Raw genomic sequence first — 26,470 nt, forward strand, 5'->3', positions numbered from 1 at the left:
TAGTGCTGGATTATGAACCATTGTCTTCTAGCTCCAGCTCCAGTACTCTTGCTACTCCCCCTCACTGCTTCTCTTCTAGTCTGAGCTATTTTGTGGAATGGTAGATATACCCTGCTGCCCCCCCACATCCTCAAACCCATTCCATTTGCCTCACTGCTGCCCTCTGAACCACCAAACTCCAAAGAGGGCTATTTTCTCAGGGTTGGTACAGTGACCTGGTGATCCCAGCTGCTTTCCCATTGCCCTTCTCAGGTCAAAACCGATTCCCAGGCTGCCGCTGCAAGACCCAGTGTAACACCAAACAGTGTCCCTGCTACCTCGCTGTTCGGGAATGTGATCCTGATCTGTGTCTCACCTGTGGGGCCTCAGAGCACTGGGACTGCAAGGTGGTCTCCTGCAAAAATTGCAGCATCCAGCGTGGTCTTAAGAAGGTGTGGACTTCATCAGTTGACTCTCCAGAGCCTGGGGTTTACACATGGGAGAAGAGGAATGGTTTTCAAAAAGTTTCCATTTTCAACTCCCTGGGGCTTCTTTCATTGTAGCTTCCACACCTCAGGAGTTGACTTTGAAGGATATTTGTCCTTTTTATCTTCTTTTTCCCCAAATAGGGAATCATTCAGAGAGCCAGTCCATTTATACCTGACAAATTTAAGCAGAACAGAGAAGTAGGATCTTGCTTATCCCTTCTGTTTCTGCTTCACAAATGGCAATAAGTTCTTGTGGCCTCAGAACTAAAGAAACCCACCCCTGCTCTAAATTGGAAGGGGGGAGAGATAAAGGAACTCACTCCCCTCATGTTTTGTTTGCTCTTCCTCCTCATCCCCCACATAGAATATGGCAGGTTTTTGTCATTCAGATCCTTTCAACAATTGCCCAGTGCTGTTCCCTATGTCTCAACCCTCTGCCCTTCCCCACAATGCCTGCCATGTCACCTGAAATCTGACTGCCTCCTCCCTAGCACCTGCTGCTGGCCCCCTCAGATGTGGCTGGATGGGGCACCTTCATCAAGGAGTCTGTACAGAAGAATGAATTCATATCTGAATATTGTGGTGAGGTGAGCCCTGCAGGTTTGACTCAAATTCTCACAGTGGGTGAGGCTGATAACACCCCCTAATTTTTCTGTGGGTTGGGCAGCTATGAATTACTCCCTAAATGTTTCAGTTCAGCTCTCATGTGGCCTCTCTTAGGGATTCCAATGAACCATCTGCAGACCTGAAACAAACCACTGTTCCTCAACTCCCAAGCAATTCAGCTCATGCAGTGGGAGGTGTCAAATAGGTTCACTAATTTTACTGTTAGGTGGCATGGGTGGGAAATGGAATCACCCTATGCAATAATTTCTTGTGGTTCTCTGGGATTCTAGTTTCTTGTGTGTAATCCAGCCTCCTTCATTGAAAGGGTTGTCCTGAGCAGACATTGCCATTTATGTCCTCCCTTTTCACTCTTCCTGTTTCTAGCTTATCTCTCAGGATGAGGCCGACCGACGGGGAAAGGTCTATGACAAGTACATGTCCAGCTTTCTCTTCAACCTCAATAATGGTAGGAGACTTTGTTACTGCTCATCCTTAGTAGTATTGGGTCAGCCCTTTTCCCTCTTGGTTCTTGCTTCCATATCTAATCATAGACCTATCCATTAAACTCTCACAGGCAGCTATTGGAAAAAGGTCTTGATATGACTTCTTACCAATGCCACTTCTTACCAGCTCGCAATAAACATTTCCCCAATTGTACTGTTTATATCATGATATGCACAGCAGAAGCCTCACTATCACTAGTAAGGGTCTCAGAGATTTAAAGTGAGAAAAGTGGGAACCTGAAAAGGGTTTCAGAAAAAGTAAGATGCCTTCTCCCATCCTGAGAGGCTTATCTATATATGAAGTTGCCATTGAATCGAAATTTCTGTTGCTTTGGGGAAGCTACTTGAGACCTAAACATAAAAGGCCGTAAGGAGTTGTTCTCTATATGTAGGACAGAATGATGAACTCATGTCTTTTCTTTGTTTATCACCACACAGATTTTGTGGTAGATGCCACCCGGAAAGGAAATAAAATTCGATTTGCAAACCACTCAGTGAATCCCAATTGCTATGCCAAAGGTAAAGGCTTTATGGAGTAGATGGTGAGGTGGGCTGAGTTCTGGGATACATAGATCCCTTTTCTGTTGATGGATATAGCAGTCCCTGGTATTCAGGATGATTCTTCCCTTCTCCAAAGAGCTTTTCTCATCCTTTCCTTTGTCCATCTACAGAGATCCCTCTCCCATAGATAAATGCCATTGAAGAGTATTTTCTCCACCCCAGCCCATCTCTAAATTCATCAGGAGGCTTAAAAAAAAAAAATCTAAGGCCACTTGAGAATAGATATCCTCATCGACTACTTCTTAATTTGAAGTGCCTAACACTAGGATCAGTTTTCCTTTTGAGGAACCATCTGCAGAACTTAAAGGCACTGAGAGAAATGTTCCTGTATCTCACTAAAAAGCTAGAAGAATTGGCCCAAGAGCCAAAGGAATAGCCTTTGACTTGTTTTATTTCAGTGGTGATGGTGAATGGAGATCATCGGATTGGAATCTTTGCCAAAAGAGCAATTCAGGCTGGGGAAGAGCTCTTCTTCGATTACAGGTGAGGCCATTGAGAGAGGCAGGTCTGGAAGGGCTGAGAGCTGGGGAGGCTTGGCTTGAAGGTGGAAAGGGAAAGTGTGAGGGGGAGCACTGTCTTGTTGAGTACAAAAGTTCTGCTGTTATAACCAAACTCCCCCTTTCTTCTTTCCTTGACATGACAGGTACAGTCAAGCTGACGCCCTCAAGTATGTGGGAATTGAGAGGGAGACAGATGTCCTCTAGTCTTCCTGTGCCCCAACCTCCAGTACCTCTAGCAGCGCTGCCTCTGCTTTTGTGCTCACATCATGGCTGCTTCAGTCTCCTGCACTGTCTTCTACACCCAGAAACCCTCTCTTCTTACCCCTTCTGTAGTGAAGCCTAAGCTATAGGCGATGGGGGAGAAGTTCTTTGTCTCAGAGTGAAATCAGGGAGCATTTAGGGCTTGGATTCTCAGGAAAGAGAGAGACAAAGGCAGGGAGGAGGGGGAGTATGTCCTCCCAGCTCAGAGGCAAACAGTAAAGGTTAGGGGCTGATATCTGATAACTTGGTTTCCTGTTAGCTCCCTGTGCTGGGGGCCAGACCCAGGGCAGTATCTATGGGGACTAAAAAGTCAGCAAATGCACTTTCTTATCTTAGATCCCTAAATCAAGATCTTTCATGTAGTTCCTGGCCCCATCCGTGACCCTGGAACCTGGAAGGGCCGGTAGCAATGAATGGGATTGGGAACCGGAGTTATTGGCATGTGAGTTCATGGCAAAGTATGTCCTGACAGCATAGATTGAATTTAAGTAGGGGGTTGAGTCTTCTCACTCCTTCTTTAACTTTCTTCTCTATTGCCTAGTGTCAGAGGCTTGCTAAATCTGACCAATAGTCCAGTTGCCAACAAGAACATATTGCTACTTTGACTAGTTATGCAGGACGTGAGAGGGCCTGTATTCACTTTTTTGCTATTTGGGGAAGGAGAACTGTGCTAAAAGCAGGAGCTAAGATCTCAGGGCTTGAAGACAGGAGCCTTTGAAGAAAGTTTTGTCCATGCAGATGGACTGGTATTTTCAGATTTCCAGGAAGGAATATAAGGTCCCCTGCTACCTCCTGTCAGGCTCTTAGAGGTGTCATGCTGCTGAAATGGTGAACAGAGGCATGGGTGTGGGTGTGTGAGTGTATGTGTATGTATGGGCATGGGTGTGTGGGGGGTGTCTTGGTTACTTATTTTGTTCTAGTTTCCTTCTCCTTTCTGTCCCTCCTCCCCCAGACCACACTAAAAGGGCCAGGGTCAAGTATTTCGTCGGGGGGAAGGCCCAGATACAGGTTGGGGGTAGGGGAAGAGGATACAGAGGATGCAGATATAATTTGCTTTCCTGATTCTGGCACCTTCTGTTTGGTATTGGTAGATTTGTAGGGGGTGGGATGGGGTTTAACATGCATGTGTGTAGAGGTGACCATACATGTTAATTATAAACTGGCAATGCATGGATGTGGGGCTACTGGATCTTCTGCCGCTTTTCAGTATGGAGGCGGCTGGGTCCTCTCTAAGGAAACTTGCCAGCAAAGCACTTTAACTGTTTCCTTTAGAAGACCTGAAGGGTGGGTATAAGAATTAAGCCGTGGTCCCTGGGATCCCACCCCAACCCTAGTTTCTGAGGAAAGGAAAATTGCTTTCCTTCCATCCAGTATCCCTGGGGGAGCGAAGAGTATCGGTGTTGACAGAGGGGTCTAGTCATGGTGAGAATGGGGCCAACCAAGCAGCCCCATGTTTGGCAGGTTTGCTGAGCTGGCAGGGAGCTGGGGAGTGCCTGTGCTTAGGTGGAAAGGACAAGAGCAAGTCCGGGCTGGCCGTGGGAGTGTCTGGAACAAGGGTGCAAGGCTTTACCCTGTCTCTTTAGGGAGTGAGTGCCTTTCTTCTTGATCTGGGCTGATCATCCTCTGCCTGTCCTTATACCCTTAGGTGTGTCACATTAGGTTAGGGTGGAGTTCCTTCGAGGCCATGTTAGCCGAGGGCTACCATCCTTCCCATGGGGATTTCTCAAAGAAGTTTCCCAGCCAGTTCAGCTGGCCATCTGCCCCCTTTTCTTATCCCCTTCTCCAGCTGCTCCTCAGACATTCCTAGCCAGCTCTTGGCAGGGGCCAGCTGTTTAGCCAGCCAGCCTCAGCAGTGATTCTTAAGTCTACCCCTGCTGTGTGATGAAGGGAACACTCCCTTTCCCACTGCCACAGACTGCTATGGGCACTGAATTGCTCATAGATTAGAAGGGAAAACCAGAGACATTTGGCAAAAGTTCAGAAAGCCTGAACAGCTCAACTTTTTTGTTGTTTTGGAGTGGGTTTTGGGGGGCGATGAGGGGTGGTGGTGGTTTCTGGGTCTCTGCAGCCATATGGTGGCCACCCCTTCTTCTTGGGGTGGGCTAAGGTTGTTATGTGCTAGGATTGGAGGAACTTCTACCACACTTCTTTCAGGCTTTCTCTGGTTTTCAGTCTCTGGGTTTTATCCCTCTTATCTTACTCAATCCTTACATCCTTAGTGTTCTCTACACCCACAATCTCTATTTTAATTTCCTTCTTATTGTCAGGAATGGGTAGGGAGGCTTGATATCAGTGTGGCTTTGTTGCCAGTGACTCTCACGCACTTTAAAATCCTGTGGCTTGTGACCCTTCATCAGAATAAAGTGGTAGAAACTATTCTGTAGTGAGCTGAGCGATTTTTTTTTTTTTTCGGTCTGAGGGGAAGTGGTGGGCAATGTGTCCACAGCTCACATTGGTGGATTCCAGCATCTTCTGGTCTCCCAAGTCCTCTAGAGATGGTATGGGAATGGGGTCCCCCGTTGTATCTCTGACAGAGGATTGACATCCTGCTCAAAAGGGGCCCTGGATTCAGCCCTCCCCACTCTCACGCACCTCTCCTCTCCCCAACAATTGGAGCATCTGCCACCACACGAAGACCAGCTCTGTCACTCTCTTTATTGGAACAGCTCTCTGAGTCTGTCAACATAACAAGATCTGTCTTAGTATGGAGGGGAAGGGTCCCGGTTGGGAGAGTGACTAGCAGAACTTTTTGAGACATCCAGTATAAGAGAAGCAAACTACAGACCACAGGGTGCAACGTGGGACACAACACTTGACTCTGGGTTTGTTTTTGTTTTTATATATAAACCAAGAATTTAAAAAATTACTGTAATATAGAGATCTTCTGGAGAGACTTTGCAACAAAGAATATATAAAGAACATGATCTCCTGGGCACATTAAGCAGCATTTGAGCGTGGAAGGGAAGGGTGCTCCTCATGCATTGGAGAGCAGTATGGGCCTTTAAGCAGACACCAAAGTTATTGCACATCCTTGGGAAAGTGGAAGGGGAATATAAGGTTATTGAAGGGTCTGCCTAAATTTCTCTACCTTGCATGTTTTGGCTTATGGCTTTGGCTAAAGTATGATGTAGCAGGGGTGCTAAGGTGCTAAGCTGAAGCTTGGGGACTCGTTTTAAAAAAGGGGGAGGGAGACCTCCTTACTCCCTACTATGCTGGAAGGCATTCTGCAGGACCAAGGGGAGGCTTGGGGAAATGAGTTAGCAGCCTCCTCCCCCCATGTCCTGGGCAGCCCCCACATCTGCTCCTGCTGATATCGGGTATGTGGGGGAAAGCAGATAATCTCCCCCTGCACACAGTTGATAATCCCTTGCAGCAGCTGGAGATGGGGCTTGGGCAGAGATGGTGGGAGGTGCCTGTGCCCGTCTCTGCCCTATACATCTCCTGCCAGGCAGGCACTGGGCCAGGAGCCTGAGTGAGTGGGGGAGGGGAGAGGCTGGGTAGGACAAGGAAAGGGATGGGCATTTGGCTCCAGGCAGTGAGGCTCTGCCTCTCCCTTTGGTCCCAACAGCTCTGCTTGGGAATGTGGGCAGGAAGAGATGTCCTCAGGGTGGACAGAGCCAGCTCAGGGAAGGAGCCCTCATGCCCTTGGTTGGGGGTAAAAACAAAGGGAGGGCGACATCGGGGTCTGGGGAGAGGGACTTTACCCCACAGACCCCTTCCTCTGATTCATTCAGAACGAGACTCTTCCAGGATCTGGGGTAGGTTCTGGTCCCTGGCAGGTGCAGGGGCTGGAGGCTGTGGGGCAGGAGCCCGGGCAGGAGTAGAAGGGGGTAAAGGAGTCTTGCCAGCAGCATGGTAATCATGAGTGGCCTTGGGCTCGTGGGTATGGTAAGAACCCTTGTATCGATGATTTTGCAAGTAGAACAGGACCAGAAGTCCCACCAGCCCCAGCAGCAAGAGAGTCACCACAACTAGAGGAAAAGAAAAAGGTTATTGTGGGTGCTGGGCATTTTACATGTACATAGCTTTGCCCAACCTGCACTAAAACTACACAACTATTCCTTAACACTTGGAGGAACTACTTCCTTGGAGGCTTAATATCCTCAATCCCCAATTTCTAATATTGACTCCAGGCTCTACTCCTCATCCCAGCTTCTTACTCCATGCCATCCCGCGGCCTTGGCCGCGTAAAAGAAAGATGGAGAAATGAGCATATGCGGTTCTATTTCCTGGGATGTTCCCAGAAAGACTCCGCAATTAATTGGGCTGAAGCCACATGGGGGCCTAATGGAAATAATAATAATGGAAAACAAGTCTGGCATAGTAGAAACAGTCGTTAATAAATCTCCACATGCTTTAAAAGTCCCCAACCCTCAAATGGGCCCCTGCCCCTGTGCGGCCATCCCCAGACCTCCAGGTTAAAGAAAAGGGAATGTGTTAGGAGAATGGAGACCAATAACTGCTACTCACAGCCTATGATGATAGCGACCCAGCCATCATCGTGATAGTAGATGAAGTCTGTAAGAGGGCGAGATGTTTAGTCACTGGGAACTCTAAGGGCTCCTCAGGAGGAAGCCCCAGCCCCTGCCCCTACCCCTAGGACACTCACCTGGTGGCAGGTACCAAGGGTCAAGCTCAGGTGGCACCTCAAAGCCAGAATGGGGCATAGCACCACAGTTAGACTCAGCCAGGTCCCCCTGGACACGAAGGGCTTCAGAAATCTCACGGGGAAATGGTCGGGGGGCCCGGAAGTGGGTCTTGAGCGGGGCCACGTTGTTGAAGCGAACACCTGAGAGGCAACCTGAAAATCCTGGCGTGTTGTAGCGCTGAATCTCGGGGTCAATCACTCCTGTCTCTGGAGAGGGAAGAAAGGAAGGGAGCAAATCCCCAATGAATGGAAGGGAGTGATCACTTCTGGAAGAGCTATAACTAGTATTTTTCAGACTCAGCACTGATAAAAAAAAAAAATAGCATCCCCAAAACCACTTTTTAAAAACAAATTCAGAGGGACAACAAACGCTTTGGGGAGAGACCCCAAAACCCAAGAAGTCTTCCACCACAGTAGACACGAGGAGGCACCTAGGGTATGGGAGGGAGAGGAAAGAAGTACCTACTATCAGGCACCTTTAGGTTAACTAATTTTCCTTGCTAATTAGGTGCCTCACTGATTGATCTTTATGCTATTTGTTAAAGGATCATCAATGCTATCGGCCTTCTATCTAGTAGGCCCCAGTTGCCTACTCTAGTCTTGCCTCTTTTCCTTGTTTTTTTCATAACTCATGCTTTATTAGTTCAGTGTTGCTTTGGCTTCTTCCCCAAGAAGAGCCACCACCCCTTTCCTAACTACAGAGTCTCCGTTATCCCTTACCCATAACTCGCCCCAAGTACAATGCCTTTGGTGAGTCCAACTGGCTGTCCACAAGCAATGAGAATTTCTGCTCCATCATTGGGAAATAATCCACCTGGAATACGGCAGAGAAAACACCTGATCTCAGGCTACTTCACCGGGACAACGATGAGATCAGCCTTTACCCATTTGAAAGCTCCTGAACAGATCCAGCCCTTGCCCAGACAATGCTCCCCCCCCACACCCCGACGTTCCCCTCCTTTGCCCACCTGGATAAAGAGGCTTCTATAGACGCGGGTGATGTTGATGCTGTGGGATTGACCATCAGTGACAGGCCGGGTGGTCAGTGGATACACATAAGGGCTAGTACCCAACTGGTAACGCAGCTGCAGGGTCCCTGCAGGGGAGGGGAGCTGCCAACATAACACCACTCCCCCAATCTGGGCAGCCAGCACCCCCCCTTGCCCGGACGCCCCCATCCCCGGGGGGCGCCCACGGACAAGGGGCACTCCGGTCCCCGGTGCGGGCGGAGCGCCGCCCGGAGGCACTAAGGAGCTTGGGGAGGGACTGAGGGACGGGCAGGGCGCCCCCAGAGCACTCACCATCCTCCTTGATGAGCACGGCCATGTAATCCTGGACAAAGGAGCTCACGTAGAGGAGGATGGCTGGGGCCGAGGTGGTGCTGAAACTGAAAGACACCTCCTCCCCAGTGACGTTGTAGACCGGCCCCCGATAGCCAGGCACGGGCCGACCGGGCCGGGGGTAGTCGGGGAGCTGGTAGCCAGGGCCGTGATATCCGGGCACGTAGCCAGGGGTGTCGTAGCCGGGGACGTAGCCGGGCTCGTAACCAGGCACCGGGCGGCTCAGCATGTGCGAGAACTCCTGAGCGGCAGAGCGAAGGGCGGACTGCAGGTTATAGCGCACCCAGGTGCCTTCCTCAAAGAACCCGCCGATGTCTAGGGACAGGCGGCGTGTCAGAGGCCTTCGGCCCAGACCGCGGAGCGCAGGACGCGGGACCCCCTCCCCCCCAGTCCTGCCCCCCTTCCTCAGGCTTCCTCCTCGGGTCCCTCCTCGGGTCCCTCCGCCGCGGCACTCCCTCTGCCCCTCCCTCAGGCACAAGATCCCCCCACCTCAACCGCCATTTCCTCACACCCCTCTCCACCTCTCCCCTCCGATGGCCACCCGATAGCCTTGAGACACAATCATATTGCATAAGGTCAGAGCTACTCTTGCTTTGGTGACGGTGAAACTTAGAATGCATTATCGTTGGGAGAGGGGAGAGGAGTTTTTAGGGCTTTTAGGGGAGCTGCCGATTGTCCCGTCCCCTTCCCAGGGCCGCCGAGTTATCAGAGGGCTGTGACAGGTTTCCCCGGAGCCCCCCCACCGGGAGAGCCCCCAGGCCCTCCGCTCAGTTCTCGAAGGGAGGCCTGTCTGCGTAGTCCCCTCCCGGGCTGCCTGGCCGCCCAAGACCCGGCCCGGACCCGCACTGACCGTGGTTGCAGTAGGGCCCTTCGAAGGCTGTGAGATCACAGTCACACGTGTAGTAGCTGTACCGCTCCACACACCGTCCGCCGTGAAAGCAGGGGAGCTTCGGGTGCAGACAGCGGCCCGTGCAGTTGGGCGAGGTGCCCAGAGAGGCGTTGGCCCGGCCCTCCAGGTTCAAGGTGATTCCGTTTAGGCGCATTGCCCGCAAGCAGCCCAGGAAGGGGCGCCTCTTGTGCTCTGCAGAGCCTGCAAGTGGTCAGATGGGGAAGGGAGCTAGGACTTAGAGAGGGGGAAGGGGCTGATGAGGTATTTCCTCTGGGAGAGAAACACGGAGAAATGAGCACGTGGTTTCTATTCCTCTGGATATTCCCAGAAAGCCTCGGTCATTCATTGGGCTAAAGCCTCATGAGAGCCTAATGGAAATAATAATAATAATGATGGAAAGGCACTCCGGCATAGCAGAAACAGCACTGGCTTGCAAATGAGGAAATCAAGTTCCCCTATCTGTTCTGTTCTTGGGGAAATCAATCAATTCGTAGGGATCTCAGCTTGCTTCTCTGTAAAATGAGAGGATTGGATCAGATAAGCTCTTCAAACCTCTTTCTACTCTAAAAATATGATATAATCAATGACTACCTGTGGGACAGGGTATAACTGGGATATAGAAGGACAGAATGAAAGACTTCTAGGTTTCTTAGGCAGAGAGAAAAATCCAGTGGAAAAATTGGAAAAGGAAGGTACTATGTAACTGTAATAGCTAACATTTTAAAGCTTAAAAGCACTCTACAAATACTATCCTCTTAACAACTGTATTCTCATTTTACAAGTGAAAAAACTGAAACCGAAGGAAGCTAAGGGATTTGCCCAGCTAGTAAATGTGTGAGGGTAGATTTAAACTCACTTCTTCCTGACTCCAAGCCTAACACTTTGTCTACTGTGGCGACTAGCTGCTTCATATCTCTGGCCCAAAGATGCCAGCTGAGCCTCCTGGATCCCAGACCTGCTTCCCTTAGCCAAGACCAGGAAGACGACTATTGCCAGTCCCCAGACTAACCAATCAGCTAGCTAGTTAATTAATGTCCATTAACTTCATAAGTTATTTCCCACATATTTGTTAGCAGGTCTGTGGTTTGTTGCTGTTGTTCTGTCCTGTCTCTGTGTGATCCTATTTGGGTTTTTTCTTGGGAAAGATAATGGATTAGTTTACCATTTCCTTCTCCGACTCATTTGATAGATGGGGAAACTGAGGCAAAGAGGGTTGTGGCTTGTCCAGTTAAGTAAAGAATCTGAAGCCAAATTTGAATTCATGAAGATTGCGCCTTCCTGGTTTCAAGTCCACTGGCTACCCAACCTGTAGTTTGTGTTTCAGAAAAAAGAACCACCCCAGATGTACAACACTCAAGATATTCTGGTAGTGGCTACCCCCCTTTGGGATGTAGCAAAGGCAACAGAACCATAGGGGATTAAATTGATCCAATTCCACATATAAACTGAATTTTAAGAAGAATTATGAGTAGATCCTGTAGAGTAAATCTCAAAATGATCAATAGATTTGGTGGGACCCATATATCTTCACAAGATGGATGGGATGATAGGAAGGGAAAGGACCAAGAGAGCCAATGGGGTACTGCAGAAAGAAAGCTGTCTCTGGAATAAAAAGACATGGAGCCAATCCCAGACCTGACTACTCATGAGACCTTAGGCAAATACTGTAACTTCTCTGGATCATGATTTCCTATTTATATAATGAGACTATTAGACTAGATGACCTCTGAGTTCTCTTGTAGTTCTAAATTCATGGATCTCTGATTCTCTAAGGACTGGAATTGGTGGCTAAATTAGGGAACAGAGAAGGAAGGACTGCACTTTTAGAGAATGAGAAGGGACTTTGACTAGTTATAAACAGAGAAGTGTAGGAATTGAAATGCTATGATAATTGTGGAAATATGTATAGAAGAATTGCACATGTTTAACATATATTGGATTACTTGCTATCTAGAGGAGGGAGTGAGGGGAAGGAAGGAGAAACAATCTGAACATAAGGTTTTGCAAAAATGAATTATCTATGCATATGGTTTGAAAATAAAAAGCTTAAAAAAACAAAGACAAAATAAAGGAATTGAAATGCTAGGAAATATGGAGCAGGATATTGGATTGTTTATGAGCAAGATAAGAGACTGCTTTAGTTCTAGAAACAGGGGTCTCTGCTCACCAACAGTAAGAGGCCGGTCATACTCGAGCCAGATGTAGGTCTGAAGGGGCATTGGTCGAATCTCCCAAGGTCGATGGTCAACTCGGAGCCGGGCCAGTTTCACATTGATCTCAGCCCGGACCAGGTGCCACTCATCATCATTAAATTCTATGTCCTCAGCATGGACTGTAAGGTTTTCATCACCATTTCCCACATCAAAGGCAAAAACTATATCTCGAGTGGCTAGAGCATGGAGAGAAGAGGGAAAAAGTACGACAGTTACCTCTTCCAATTCCAATCCATAGGGATCCTCCCAGACCCCTGAAGATTTCAACATATTTTCTCCCCTGAACCTCGCTAAACACCCTAAGTACTCCCAGATCTAGTCATAAATTCTCTCCCAAACTTATCAGCTTATCTCTACCTAGAGGGAGGTTCAGTTTAATTTCCCTTTTGTTACTGTGGGTAAATCTGTAACCCATAAAAATTGGGACAAAAATTGGCAATTTCTCCTCAACTCTAAAATGAGGAAGCTGGACCAGATCCTTGGTTCTCAGCTTCTGGGTCAGAATTATTACAAGAGATACCTATCCAGTCAAGTATTTTTTCTCAATCAACAGTTACCAATACAACATTTATTGTCGTGTATATAATACTCACAAAGGGATGAGACAGCAACACCTCTGAAGATTGATACTATCCTATTTTATGTTGCTTCTCATACTCAAAACATTTGGGCACCAGTCGAGATAATCCCTCAACTCCCTTCTGAACTCCTTTTTCCCTCTGACACTTCCCCCCATTCTTTCTCCGAGGTCTCGGTCACATCCCTCCCATAGCCCTTGTCCTTATTCCTCGCAGCCTTCCCGGGTCCTTCCACACCATAACCCACTCACTGTTGAGTTCTAGTCGAAGGTACGGTCGTCGCCACTGGCAAGGGCGGCCTCCCTGATTTTCTAGGAAGACACCTGAGTCAGCTGTGGTCTTGAAATAGAAAGAGACATCAAGACTGTAGTTGGCGCGGATGGGAGGGAAGAGCAGCGAAGCACCAGTGTGGAAGGAGATGGTGTTCCACGAGTTCCCTGAGGGGCACAGAGAGGAAAGCCCAGTGGTGAGCAAGGAAGCTGTCAGGGTTTCTTAGGAAATAGGTGGAGAAACAAAAGATGAGAGAGAGATGCAAGGAGAGAGAGAGACGTGGAAGAGTAAAAGGGGGGGAAGAACAGGGGGTGGGAGGGGGGATCAGCAGGGCACAGTGTTTTCTAGAGACAGGGAGAAATAGGAGAGAAATGGAGGGTCTCGGAGAGGGAGAGAGATCAGTGGAAGGAAGTACGGAAAAGACATGAGATAAGAGTCATGGAAGAACTTGGGGAATCTGGAGGAAACGCTTGGATTTGAGAGCTGAAGAAATGCCCATTTGCAGGGCTGGCACTCACGGTCACCATAGCAACGAAGAGGCTTCAGGAAGAACTGGGCCTCTGAATTAGATCGGTTCGTATCCCCAACAACCACCTGTGTGACGGGGAGGTGGTCCACAAAGGTCAGCAGTCCTTTGTCTGTTCTCCTGCAGGGGAGGGGACCAAGGGTTAGGACAGAGGGAGGGGATATTGGGTTAGCCCCCTGTTAAGATGTCAGCTTCTTAAGCAAAGAGATGGTATTTTTAAGTGCTTAATAAAGGATCCGTATTTTTAAGTGCTTAATAAATGCTTGCTGAATCAGGAAATGACTCTAGATTTTTTTTCCCCAAGTTTCAAATTTTGCCTCCCCTGGAGGTCCCTGATACTCTTCAGGATTCTACCCCTGTCGTCCTCACCACTGGGGTTCATCAGCATCACAGTTGCAGTACAGGGTGGGATCCACACAGCTCTTATCTAGGCCACAGGCACAGCGCTGGATCCCAGGCTGAGATCCCCCCCAGTAAAAATGCTGCTCCTCATTCCGACCGATCCAGAAGCTGAAGGGGTAACCGCCTGCAGAGGGAGAGAAGAAGTAAGGGTGCATTCTCTAGGTACTATTGCCTTTTGGTCTCCCGGGATATCCCCACCCAAGCTTCCTCTCTCTCTATCCAACACACACACACTCTTTCCTCCATAATCTTTCCTTAGTCCCTCCTATTATGCTCTTTGTCATCATGTCATCAGGCATACAGACTAACCACTAGAAGAGAAAATGCAAAAAGCACTGGACAAAGAGTTAGGGGGCAGCTAGATGGAACAGTGAATAGAACACTGGGCTTAGAATCAGGAAGACCTGATTTAAAATCTGGTCAGACACTAGCTGTGTGACTCTGGGTCAGTCACTTAACCCTTATTTGTCTCAGTTCCTCATTTGTAAAATAGAGGCTCCCTGGAGAAAGAATTGGCAAACCACTCCAGTATCTTTGCCAGGAAAACCCAAAAGTCACTAAGAGCTGGACACAAAGGAAGAACAATAGCAACAGGTGTCAGGTTCTTCAGGGTCTAATCCTGGCTTGGCTACTAACTGGCAGTATAACTTTGAGCAATCACCTCATCCCTCTATCACTCAATTTTTCCCTCTATAAAGATAATGAGGTTGGACTAGATCAAAGGTTCTTAACCTGAGGTCTATGAATTTGTTCTTCTAGTATTTTGATAACTGTATTTCTAATAAAGTATTATATTGGATTACATATTGGATTACATGTAGCATATGTATTATATTGGATTACATGCCATCTAGGGGAAGGAGTGGGAGGAAGGGAGGGGGAAATTGGAACACAAGGTTTTTCAAGAGTCAATGTTCAAAAGAATTATCCTTGCATATGTTTTGAAAATAAAAAACTTCAACAAATAAAAAATAATATATATGTAGAACTGTTATATCAATACATAATTAATACAATTGATTTCCTCTGTAATCTTATATATTTTATGATTATAAGAATGTCGTGTTGTAACATTCTCACTCTTCTTGTTGATGTTCACTTGCATTTTGTTTTCTTACTCATTTATTTTCCTTTTTGATCTGATTTTTTTTGTGCAGCAATTGTATAAGTGTTTACAAATATTGGATTTAACACATATTTTAACATGTTTATCATACACTGGATTGCTTGCCATCTAGGGGAAAGGGTGGGAGGAAGGAGGAGAAAATCTGAAATACAAGGCTATAAATGCAAGGGTCAGTGTTGAAAAATTATCTGTGCATATGTTTTGAAAATAAAAAGCTTTAAAAAAAAAAGAGAGAGAGAGAGAGAGAGAGAGAGAATGTTATGCTGGGAAAAATTTCTTCCATAGGCCTCCCCAAATTGCCAACAGAAACCATGCTACCCACACACAAAATGGTTCACAGCTATTGACCCATTCTACCACTCAGATTCCTCCACTATTGTGCTCTAGTTCTTTTCATTATATCTTCTCTCACCTGCAGTGTTGAGCAGCCGGGAGTTGTAGCAAGAAAACTCAAGCCACTGTTCACAATGTTGAGAGGCATTGGCCAGTGCACTGACCTCCTCCCAGGAAGCATTCCAATACTGGATAGCCCCCAGGAATGGGCGCTCCTGACTCGAGCCTGTCACCCGAGTCGTCCACTGCCGATCATGGCGCACCACTGTCCACGCCCGGTTCTCTAGGAATTGGGGTGAGAGTGAGAACATGTGGCCCTTTCCTAAAGATACCTTTTTCTTTCCCACACTGAATCCTAGAGGAATAATTGCAATGTGACAAGAATAGAATTCCAGCCCCATGTAAAAACTGGAATTTTTTACATGGTATCTGAGTTGGAGTTGGGAATAGGACTGGAAGGGGCTGGAAGACTAGCAGTTATCTGCAAAACTAGATTGCTAAATCTTGGTACCCTGCCTGCTTGCAGTTTAATCCCTTATTAAGCCAAATCCCCATTCCCCATCTCTGATAGCCAAACTTCTCTTCTCGCTCTCCTGACCCATCATTCCACTCCAGGCTCCCACCTACCTCGGATGTCACAGTACACCACAAATGGCTTTAGGGGGCCACTGCCATCAGGGTCAATGGTGAAATTCCCGGAGGTCTTCCCACTGAGCCTGTAAGCTTCACATGACTCTTTGTACAGGGCTAGTAAAGAGGCAAGCCCAGGGTGAGGGGCATCGGGGGAGAAGCAGCTTCTGACCACCCCAGGCAGCCCTGGGCCCTCCCAGCTCCCTTCCCCAAGTGCTCAAAACCAGACCATCCTCTGGTGCCCTCTAACCCCGCCCTTCCTTGACCGCCTGGCTCACGCTGGTGGCAGATCTCTCCCTTGTAGCCTGTCAGTTCACAGTAGCAGATGAAATCATCCCAGGACTGATAGCAACGGCCCCCGTGTTCGCACGGGTTTGGGAAGCACCTGGCATGTGGAACAGCACCAGGCAGAGAAGAATGGTCATCGTGGGAGATAAGGTGGCCCAAAGGGTCCCCTTCACCCAACACAACTTCTCTATTTCCACACTAAAAACAAAATGATTAGCCAGGGGAGAGCACACTCTGCCCAGGGCCAAGGCAAGGTATGGCAGAGTCTCTGGGAACTCAGGCTGCTGCTGCTCCTACCTTGTTCCTACCAAAAGGACAAGTGAGACAGGTTCCCAGTCCCCCACTTCTCTCCCAGGAACAATGGAGCAAATGCCCCATTGGCCCCATTGCATATGTCACTTCAAGGTAGGGACAGGACAGGAGAAGAAGAATCATCCTATAAGGGGAGGTGGTAGAAATTCATCTTGAGAGTGGGGGCAGGAAGAGAGCATGGTCAATCACTTCCATTTTGAGACTTGGGGGCAGGGTTTGGGGAAGTTGGTCTCCTCTGTGAAAGGGAGGCTTGTGTGCACCTGTCAGTGATGCCACATGTGTCGAACAGGATCTCAGCAAATTTTCCCAACCGATGGAACTCCACCAGGGTCAGGTTGACTAGCTGCCCGTCCACCTTGAGCAGCTCCATGCAGCCATGGAACGCCGTCTGGTTGGAATGGCAGCCCCAGAGGCTGGCTGGTTTAGGACAACCTGGAGCAACCAAACATCCTTGTGAGCACCCCAGGAACAACCAGCCATCCATTCTCCCCTGGAGGGCAAAGGGGCAGGGAAGACTAAATAACATGGGGCACCCCATTCCCCACCTCTCCTCTCTTATCCATAGATGCACAAACATCTGGGGAGAAGATACTGCAGATTCTAGAGGGAAAATGCCTTCCAATAGCAAAGGAAAAAAACAAAAAACAAAAAAAAACCAACCACCAGCCAACCCTGTGAAGGTCAGGCAGGACATTGGGGAAATCTCTAGTCCTACTTGTAAATTTTCCTAGGTATCTGTGGGGGGTGGGAGGTAAGAAGTCAGCAATTTGGGCTACCACTCACCCCCAAAGAAATATGAAATCCCAGTACGGATCTGAAGGGGATGTGAGACTCGGAATTCAGCCCCAGCAACATCATCTATACTGATGACTGCTGTGTTTTCCTGTGCTGCAAAATTCACCTCATGCCAGAACCCATCATTGAGGCGGTATCCTTCAGGCAAGAGGGAGAGACCACGAGTCAGAGGGAATGCTCCCAATAAGTCATTATCAGATGATGTTTTATATGCATCATAATCACCCAACAACCCCTTGAAGTAGGCAAGGCAAGGATGATTTCTTTAGTCTCAGTAGATTCCTTTCTCCCTCACTCATCGTATCCTAAGGGTTAAAGTCTTATTGGAGCTACTTCTAGAACCCCCACTCACATAAGGCACCATTCTAGTTCAGGCCCTTCCTCCCTCTTACCCATTGCAATAACCTCCTAATTAATCTTTTTGTTTCAAGCCTCTCCCCTCATCAATTTATACATCAACATAGTTGCTAAAATATTTTTCTTAAGACACAGATCTGACCAAGTCACTCCTCTCTTCAAACCTTTGGAGGTTCCTGTGCTTCAAAGATAAAACACAAATTCCCCAGCCTAATTTCCTCCTGACTTTGGGCAATTTAATTAACTTCAGTGGGTTGATTTCCTCACCTAAATTGGAGGTAGGGGGGAGGAGGAAATGGCCTCTACGATCTCTTAAATCACTATATCTACAATGCCTGGGGAAATTTTGTGTTAGTTTGCGTAACTAGTTAGTGACAGAAACAAGTTTTGAACAGATAGATGCCCTAATTCTTAGAAGTTTTCTTCCCCCACACTCACTCCTTTGAAGACTTAACTTAGCCTCCATTCCATGTAAATAATAAAAGGAAACTCCAGCTACAGAAGAAAAAAATCCTCAGAAGGTTGAAAGAAATCTAGAATTTTAAAGCTTCATATCACTGATACTGACAGCTATCTCTGCAGTCTTGTTTCAGGGGAAGGGAAGTAGAGGCTGTGTTAAGAGGCAGAAGCTAAAACCACTTGCAGCTCTAGAATGTTATTCAGAGAATAAATCGTAAACAAGGCAGAGATTTCCAAACTCTGCCCGCCCCACCAAAAAACAAACAAAAAAAAGAAACCTAGACTCGCAACTTCACTGGTTCCGGGAACTCCCAGTATGGAAATATCTTCTACCACTCAGCAACTTCTCTACGACTGATAACCAGAGAATTGCCCGAGGCTGTGACTAAAACCAATCAGAAGTTTGGGATCTCGGCTTTTTCCCGAGGCAGCAGCCAGCCCTCCGTTCTCCCGCACGGCTAAATGCCTTTCGAAGTTTTAACAATTATAGGAGTGATACACTGTGGCATTTTTTAAATGCTTTCCTCTTAACAACTCTGAGAGGTAACACCGTTTTCCCAGCCAGATTCAGAGTTAAAAGGTCCTTCAGGCCGTATTGATACTGTTCTAACCTCGTTCTTCCGACCCCCTGGGCTTCTTCCACAGTGTCGGGCATCCTCCCCACTTCGGGCTTATCTAGGACCAGGTGGGACTACTTCGGGGCTGAGAGTGTCCTGGGACGCCTCTCTTCCCCCTCCCCCCCGGCTCTCCTTCCCTCCCCCGCCCACCCCCTCCCCTGCCGCCCGCACCCGCAGCAAACTGTAGTTTCTTGCGCCCAGGCTGAGCAATGGACACATTGACCTGGCCGTCACTGAGCATCAGCTCCACGTGGCCCAGCCCGTCTGACAGGCTCGAGAACAGCAGCAGCCCCGTAAGATCCCAGGTCCGAAAACGAAAGGAAACAGCGAGGCGGCCGCGACGGGGGAAGCCGGGCACCTGCACAAAGTTGTGTGGGCCGCCGAAATTGATAGGGTGCGGGACTGGATCCAAGCACCGGAAAGCGACCTTGCCCTACAGCGGGGAGAGTGTGAAAACCACGCCCCATCAGCTTCATCTGAGAGGCTCCGACAACTGCCCCCTTGCTCCCTGACTCAGTTTTTCCTCCAGTTGGTCAGGGATTGGGGTGGGGAGGGGCTGGTTCTCTGCCTGCCTTCTGGACACCAGGTCCATTGGAGAGATTAGCGGTCCGCTAATCTCCTTTCCTTTCCCTCCCCATCTGCTATTTGTGATGTCCCGAGAGAAAACGGAGCTGAGTCAGCCTGTATCGATCCTGATCGTAGATCGATGGGGTTGCCTAGGAGACCGCCTTCCTCCAGTTCAGGGCGTGACCCCATCTCCTCTTTTCCCCATATCCCCTAATGAGTCTCAAGCCCGACATGGGGTCCCATGGGTCTACTCTCCCGCCCTCCCCATTTCTCCCCCATACTGGCCTCAAAAGTGATCCGAGAATGACCCCGAACAGCCAGGTCGGCGATGTTGACTCGGTTAAAGATTACATTTTCTATGCAGCCCCGAAAATTTTCCCGGTAAGCCAGATTTTTCTGTCTAGCCCTGACCAGGCCTCCTATAAACATCTGCATGAAAATGAAGTGTACAGATGCCAGGGTGTCCATCACTTCAAATCAGCCTAGTTGCTGTCCCCACCCTAGGAGGGGCCTTCAGGGGAAGCAAATTTTGCTCCAATAGCATCCCAGATTTATCCGATGTGTCACAGGCGTACAACTCTGGTGTTTACACACGTCCCACCTCAACTCTACAGATGTCCTGGCCATACCCCCTTTCTTAAAATGGACCCTTTTGTGTCTCTTCTCCATGCCCTTGCCCCCATTAGTATCTTCAAACCTCTCCCATCTTTGGAGAGTGTGATTCCAACCTCCCTCCCCACCCCCAGTTTGTCTGTATCCCTTCCTCCTCCTCTCCCCTCATCACCTCTGTGTCTAGGTTTAGCTTCTCAAAATCTCCGTTGAGCAGAATACGCTGCACTTCACCATCCAAAGTCAAATTGACATCTCTACCAAAGCGGTCCAATCTCAAGTAATGCCAGTGCAAGTCATTGAGGACTCCACCCGCGAATACAGTCGTGTGGCCTGGGCTGCCATGGATAGGGTTGTTACCTGAAAGGAGTTGGGAGTGGATGGATGGAGAGAGAGATAAAGAGAAACAACTGTGATGCTTTCAAATCCAATCTCAGATGCTGGGCAAGTCACTTAACAACTCTGAACCTCAGTTTCTTCATCTGGTAAAATGGGGATAACAACTTTTATCTCATTGGATCTCTGTGAGGAGCAAGTGCAAAAATGCTAATGAAGCATTTTGCAAATCTTGAAAAAATAAATACAAATCATAAACCATGCTCACATCCCCATTAATCAATTAATCAGCATTTTATTAAGCTCCTATTTTGTGCCAAACTTTGTTCTAGTGACTGAGGACACATAAAAAAGCAAGGATTTAAAACTAAAAAGGACCTTAGAGATCATTCAGTCTGGCTATATCATTTTACAGAGGAGGAAACTGAGGTTTTGAGCTGGGAAATGATTTCTCTGAATTTCTATACAGAATGAAGGCAGGCTTTTAATCAGATCCTCTTAACTCCAAACTTCATGCTCCTTCCATTACACCTCACTTGTTGACTGGACTAGCTGAGACCAAGGGGTTCCTAGAGAGTGACCAAAAAAAAAGGTAAATAAGAGGTCAAGGCTAAAGTCCAGCTCAGAAACTCAGTGAACAGCAGGGGTTTGGCTTTGGATAAAGGAGATTGAGTGAGAAATCATCAGTCAAGTGTGAGCAGTTAGAACTGACAAATCTTCCCTAGGATATCTGGAGAAGAGACAGCTTCAACTATTCTGGGATGAGAGCTAGGGAAGGCAGTCCTGAGTAGAGCTCCTGGTGGCAGACTCACCGAGGCTCATGTGCATCCACAGTTGAGCGTTCTTGAGCTCCAGAGTCACATAGTCACCCTGAATCCCCTCTGAGTGCAGAAGAAGTCCTTCTTTCTCCTCTGTCTTAAAGCTGAAGGCTATGACATCCCATAGGGTACGGCTTACCCCCTTGGGGAATCGGTAGGAGATAGCATCATCCCCATCAAAGTACAGCACGTCTGATTCTGAAAGGAGCAGTAACTAAATTCACCCAGCACTGGAAGGTTTACAATATGCTATTGCGGCCTAATCTTGGACCCTCACAAAGACTGAGTGAAATCTGAAAGGTTTAAGAGACCCATCCAGATCATATAAGTATGTATGTGTCAGAATTCCATTAGGAAACCCAGTCTGTCTTTATTCCAAGTCCAGGACTGTCTCACCCACTGATCCCCATCAATTCCCCACCCCCCAACCTGTTTCCTGTTGCAGCACTCCTAAACACTGAGACCCAATCCACTATCTATCTATACCCATCCTTAGCTCCCAGCCAGAGTCTCCAATCACAGTCGGGGAACTCCCATTTCTCAAAGACCTTGAAGCCCTCAACTGAGCCTCTTCCACTGAACTCTCTTTTCCTTATCCTTTCTTTTCCCTTTTTCTTTCCCCCTCTGCCATCTTGGCTCATAAATCTGGAGACCCACAGAGTACTCTTTCTTCAGTTGTTACTTACTGTAAGGGCATCCATAGAGTCCAAGTCTCAGACCAATCTTGCCTCGTGGGTTCCAGGCTAAGGGCACAATCCGAATGTACCTGGCAGTTATATGGTAGTGAAGGTCATGCCGGACCACCGCAGACTCATTCACGTTCCCGAAGAATGTCTGGGGGAAAGAAAGGAGAGCCCGTGAGAGGATTAATGAATTCGTATCCTTACAATGCTACAGGCACTTTCCCCTAATCTCCACCTACCCTCCACCTGCTGACCCCACCCTAAGGCCACCTGGTGGACAGGGAGACACCGAAATTAGGGACTAAGGACACCAGAATGCTTTCCACCGAACAATCCTCTGCCTTCCAGCTCCCACCACCCATACCGAATTGTGCCCTCGCTGGTAAAAGGGCGTCCAGCTGTCTATGCGGTCGCCATAAAGTAGCATATAGCGTGTGACCCAATCCCATGAGTTGAAGGAGCCCTGCGTGGCTACAGCCCTTATCTTATGCTTCTTCATCAAGTCAATCTGTAGCCAGGGGTTCCGGTCCCCAATGGCAGGCGACCATCCACTTGTGCCTGCAGACCCCAAAAAAGTGCATGTCATAAATCAGGAGGCCACCTGATACCTGCCCAACTCCACTCAGGGAGATTTCCCACACGCACTTAGGTGTCTTGCATGCACTAGAGGCTCCGTGTCCCCGAGCCCCGGTGCTCCTCACCGTGGAGCCGAGCGAAGCGGGGCCCAGTGAAGAAGCCGTAATAGGAGGAGGCTCCCAGCGAGCGATAATACAGCGAGGCCACCAGTTCTTCATCACAGCCATCTGAGGGACCGGGAGATCAGAGACTCAGTGTCGACTCTCCACTAACCTTACCGATCTTTCTGCTTTTAGTCCTTAGTGTCTTTTCCTTTCTCCCCTTGTACGGGTGCTCCAAGGATAAGAAAGTCCCCTTACTCCAGAGCGATGCGTCCAGAGCCAGTCTGAGACCAGAGCCCTACCCGCCTGCCCCACCCTGTCCTGATCTCTGCTGCAGCAGAACCCCCACAGCCCAGGAGGATTAACAGTCATTTCGCTTCCCAACCAGATCCCACACCTAGGGCAAGAGAGCCCCAGAACTCAGAGGAGCTCGGGAGCTTTAGGAAAAGGGTAGAGAAGAAAAGGGAGGGATGCGGAAGAACTGGGGTCCTTGTCTCGGAGCTGCATTGCAGAGGCACTGGGAAAGGGAGAGGGAGGACGTGAGGGAATAGGACCCGAAAGTGGGAAGGAGGCTTCCCCTCTATACTATCAACACGCCACCACCATTCCCCAACCGCAATGCGGCTGGATCCCAGATCCGCCCGCCAGCATCCTTCGGTTTCCTGGTTGCTGGTCCCCCTGCACTTCCCTCTCCGCCCGATACTCACACCAGCCCCAGCCTCTGGCTCCAGTGACCGCTGCAAGCAGAATACAGAGCAACGAGATGCCCATAGTGCCCAGAAGGGCCCTGGGCTCTGCCCAGCTCTCAGATGTTCCCTCGCGATTTTTAAGGATCCAGAGACTTCTCTCCTTTTCTTCCCTCTACTCCCCTTCTCCCTCTCTCCAGATCTCTGTCCTTTTTTTTGCCCACTCTCACCTCTCTCCCCCCTCCCAGCCTTCTCCTGTCTTCTCCTCTTACATCCCCCAGCCTCCCCCGCCCGGTTCGCGTTCCCACCTCACGCGCCGCTTCCCAGGACCTCGCGCGCGCGCACGCAACACGGACAAGCGGGAAATGGTATGAGAGAGGCAGTTAGGAGAGCTGAAGCGGGGAAGTCTCTAAAGACAATAATATAAAGGAGAAACAAAGACCTGGGAACAAAAGGAAATTGGAAAAGAGGGGAAGCTGCATCACCCCTGTATAGTATAGTACAGTATAGTACACTGGAAGAGTCTGAAAAGAATAGTAAAAGCTGAATTCCTAGCACTTTCCTGAAGAACAACTCGGAGGGGGCAAAAACTCCGAGATAGAGGCAGGGAACACACACACACACAATGTTAGGAGGCTCAGAGAAAAGGTGCAATGCGGGTGGGGAGGACGAGGGATAAGATTTGGAAGAACAGGATGCCAAGGTCAGGAACAGGAAGGGGAAAGGGGGGAGTGGAGAAAACAGGGGGAAAGGGGATAGAGAGAAGAGACATGGGATCAACAGGTCTAAAGGGCCCCTGATCTTTAGCCTCCCCGCCTTCACCCTCACTCTCCGCCCCTTCCTTCCTGTCCCACAAGTTTTAACTTCTCCCCCAACCAGACCACCTCGAAAACCGGTTTCGCGGGGGAGATGGAGACTCAAACATTGGAACAGGTGGGACTTGGGGTGAGGCTAGAGGGATGGAAATGGGGGTTGGCTTGGGGTATGGAGAGAATCAGAAGTTGGTCATTGGTGCTCCCAGCATTGCTAAGCTGGGCAGGGGCTGTGGATACTTTTTTTCTTGTCACTGCCTCATGATCTTGGATTCCTGTATTGATCTCAGGCATTTAAACGATTTAAAATTATTTGGTATAGGAAGGTGAGAGGCGTCACTAAGCCATGCTTAAGACAGAGTAGTTCGTATCTGAAGAAGCCTGAACCCTGGAAATCCCCTAACTTTTTGATCAAGTGATTCCCGGGAGATAAACCAGACCCAAGAGCCAGCGGTCAGAACAGCTGTCTTGGTGGGGAATGGGAGGGGAGGAGCAGAAAGACCGACCAAAAAAAAAAAAAGAACTAGAGACAAAAACAGAATATGCAGAATTCCCCACCCACCTCCTCCAAGCCTTGGGACTCCAGCCTGATGGGGGTAACCATCCTTATTGACCCACTATCAAGGAGATAGAACATTAAGTCTAATCAACAAATGCTAATTGAGCCCTATTGGCTCTAGAGCTTTATGTTTCTAGACATGCCCAGCCTGTGGTCTGGCATCAGCGGTCTATTCAGGCTAGTTTTGAGAAGAATATCCTAATACTGCCCCTAGCTTACAATGTGTTAGGTGCAGCTCTTAGGGGTAGCAAATGCGTTGGGGGAGGATGTCTTATTGGTTCAATCCCCATCTCCTCCCTTTCTTCCCTAGGTCACCTGGTGGAGCCTCTACTCTGGGGAAAATGATGATGTGTACCCGTCAGTGCCTCTACCAGAGCTATGCCATAAGGCGGATGTCCAGTCTTTCAGCAGAGTCTTTCAGCCAAGTATTTCTCTCATAGTGGCCGCTTTTGGCCTGGCAGGCAATGGCCTTGTCTTGGCCACCCACCTCACTGTCCACCGGGCAGCCCGCTCACCAACCTCAGCTCATTTGCTCCAACTGGCCTTAGCGGACCTACTTCTGGCATTGACTTTGCCCTTTGCAGCAGCCGGAATTCTGCAGGGATGGACACTGGGCAGCATGCTCTGCAGAACTGTTTCCGGCCTCTACTCTGCCTCCTTCCACGCAGGTTTCCTCTTCTTGGCTTGCATAAGTGCTGATCGATACGTGGCCATAGCACAGGCTTCCCCAGGGGGCCAAAGGCCCCCAGCCCCTGGCAGGACTCATATGGTCTCCGCAGCAATCTGGCTGCTTTCCATAGTGCTGGCGCTGCCCTCTCTACTCTATGGTCAAGATGGGCAGCGAGACGGACAAAGGCGATGCCGACTAGTATTTCCTGAGGGTCTGACCCAGGCAGTCAAGGGGGCCAGCGCCGTGGCGCAAGTGATCCTGGGCTTTGCGCTGCCCCTCGCAGTCATGGTGGCCTGTTATGCCCTGTTGGGCCGGACACTGTTGGCCGCCAGAGGGCCAGAGCGCCGCCGAGCACTGCGCGTAGTGGTGGCCTTGGTGGTGGCTTTTGTGGTCCTGCACTTACCCTACAGCCTAGCCTTGTTGTTGGATACCACCGACCTGCTGACTGCCAGAGAGCGAAGCTGCTCAGCTAGCAAGCGCAAGGATATGGCATTGTTGGTGACCGGTGGTCTGGCCCTGGCTCGTTGTGGACTCAATCCTATACTTTACGCCTTCCTGGGGCTGCGCTTTCGGCAGGATCTCAGGAGATTGCTTGGAGGTGGGTGCTTCCGACGCAGCTCCAGTCAGCGAGGCCGCTGTCCTCGCCGACCCCGGCTTTCTTCGTGCTCGGCTCCCACAGAGACCCACAGTCTCTCCTTTTAGCGAACTCTTGTTTTCGAGGAACTGGGGGTAGGTGTATGGGGGAGTGGGGGGAGATGGGGAAATGGGTATGTGTGTACAGGATATTGGATGTTACTGGGGAAAAGGAAGAAGAAGACACTGGAGAGCATGGGGACACAAGTAGGTGTTGAAAAGAATTTCTTCTGTTTATTTTGAGATTAAAATTCAAAATCTAACTTGATTAAGAGCAAGCAAGATTATCAGAAAATTAGAGATAATCAACATCTGTTAGGATTTTCTTTTTTATTTTTATTATTATAGCTTTTTATTTACAAGTTATATGCATGGATAATTTTTCAGCATTGACAATTGCAAGACCTTTTGTTCCAACTTTTCCCCTCCTTCCCTCCACCCCTTCCCCGAGATGGTAGGTTGACCAATACATGTTAAATATGTTGAAGTATAAGTTAAATACAATATATGTATACATGTCCATATAGTTATTTTGCTGTACAAAAAGAATTGGACTTTGAAATAGTGTGTAATTAGCCTGTGAAAGAAATCAAAAATGCAGGCGGACAAAAATAGAAGGATTGGGAATTCTATGTAGTGTTACATAGTCATCTCCCAGAGTTCTTTTGCTGGGTGTAGCTGGTTCAATTCATTACTGCTCTATTGGAATTTATTTGATTTCATCTCATTGTTGAAGAGG

At 48.7% G+C, this 26,470-nt stretch overlaps 3 protein-coding genes across 5 annotated transcripts in view; 2 read left to right on the forward strand and 1 right to left on the reverse strand.

Moving 5' to 3' along the window:
- Positions 1–5,274, forward strand: part of EZH1 (enhancer of zeste 1 polycomb repressive complex 2 subunit) — a 38,669-nt gene extending 33,395 nt beyond the window's left edge. Inside the window, exons 16-21 of the mRNA XM_051994411.1 lie at positions 253–431; positions 959–1,054; positions 1,458–1,539; positions 2,015–2,095; positions 2,536–2,620; positions 2,781–5,274. Coding sequence (XP_051850371.1) covers positions 253–431; positions 959–1,054; positions 1,458–1,539; positions 2,015–2,095; positions 2,536–2,620; positions 2,781–2,841 — 584 coding nt within the window. The 3' untranslated portion in view covers positions 2,842–5,274. The remainder of the gene's footprint in view (positions 1–252; positions 432–958; positions 1,055–1,457; positions 1,540–2,014; positions 2,096–2,535; positions 2,621–2,780) is intronic.
- Positions 5,275–5,538: 264 nt separating this feature from the next.
- Positions 5,539–23,310, reverse strand: CNTNAP1 (contactin associated protein 1). 3 transcript variants are annotated; one of them, XM_051994392.1, is made up of 24 exons: positions 23,079–23,300; positions 22,396–22,497; positions 22,059–22,252; positions 21,698–21,845; positions 21,006–21,209; positions 20,033–20,217; positions 19,534–19,677; positions 18,853–19,114; positions 17,237–17,386; positions 16,714–16,885; positions 16,132–16,238; positions 15,851–15,970; positions 15,303–15,506; positions 13,732–13,888; positions 13,355–13,482; positions 12,818–13,003; positions 11,943–12,164; positions 9,737–9,976; positions 8,848–9,201; positions 8,515–8,642; positions 8,267–8,360; positions 7,508–7,753; positions 7,369–7,416; positions 5,539–6,869 (listed from the first exon to the last, which is right to left on the reverse strand). In XM_051994392.1, exons 1-24 carry the CDS (start codon positions 23,140–23,142, stop codon positions 6,625–6,627), a joined length of 4,104 nt encoding a protein of 1,367 aa, XP_051850352.1. In that variant the 5' UTR covers positions 23,143–23,300; the 3' UTR covers positions 5,539–6,624. The 3 variants fall into 3 exon arrangements, 2 of the variants coding, with proteins under 2 accessions (XP_051850352.1, XP_051850353.1); XR_007953275.1 differs by lacking the exons at positions 5,539–6,869; positions 7,369–7,416 and having other exon boundaries at positions 7,655–7,753; positions 8,515–8,554; positions 23,079–23,310; XM_051994393.1 differs by lacking the exons at positions 5,539–6,869; positions 7,369–7,416; positions 7,508–7,753; positions 8,267–8,360 and having other exon boundaries at positions 8,521–8,658; positions 23,079–23,310.
- An 82-nt stretch (positions 23,311–23,392) lies between these two features.
- CCR10 (C-C motif chemokine receptor 10) lies at positions 23,393–26,260 on the forward strand. The gene is made up of 2 exons (XM_051994420.1): positions 23,393–23,990; positions 24,739–26,260. Exons 1-2 carry the CDS (start codon positions 23,967–23,969, stop codon positions 25,798–25,800), a joined length of 1,086 nt encoding a protein of 361 aa, XP_051850380.1. The 5' UTR covers positions 23,393–23,966; the 3' UTR covers positions 25,801–26,260.
- The last annotated feature ends 210 nt before the right edge of the window (positions 26,261–26,470 follow it).

Source organism: Antechinus flavipes, chromosome 4 (assembly GCF_016432865.1).
Source record: "Antechinus flavipes isolate AdamAnt ecotype Samford, QLD, Australia chromosome 4, AdamAnt_v2, whole genome shotgun sequence".
NCBI lineage: Eukaryota > Metazoa > Chordata > Mammalia > Dasyuromorphia > Dasyuridae > Antechinus > Antechinus flavipes.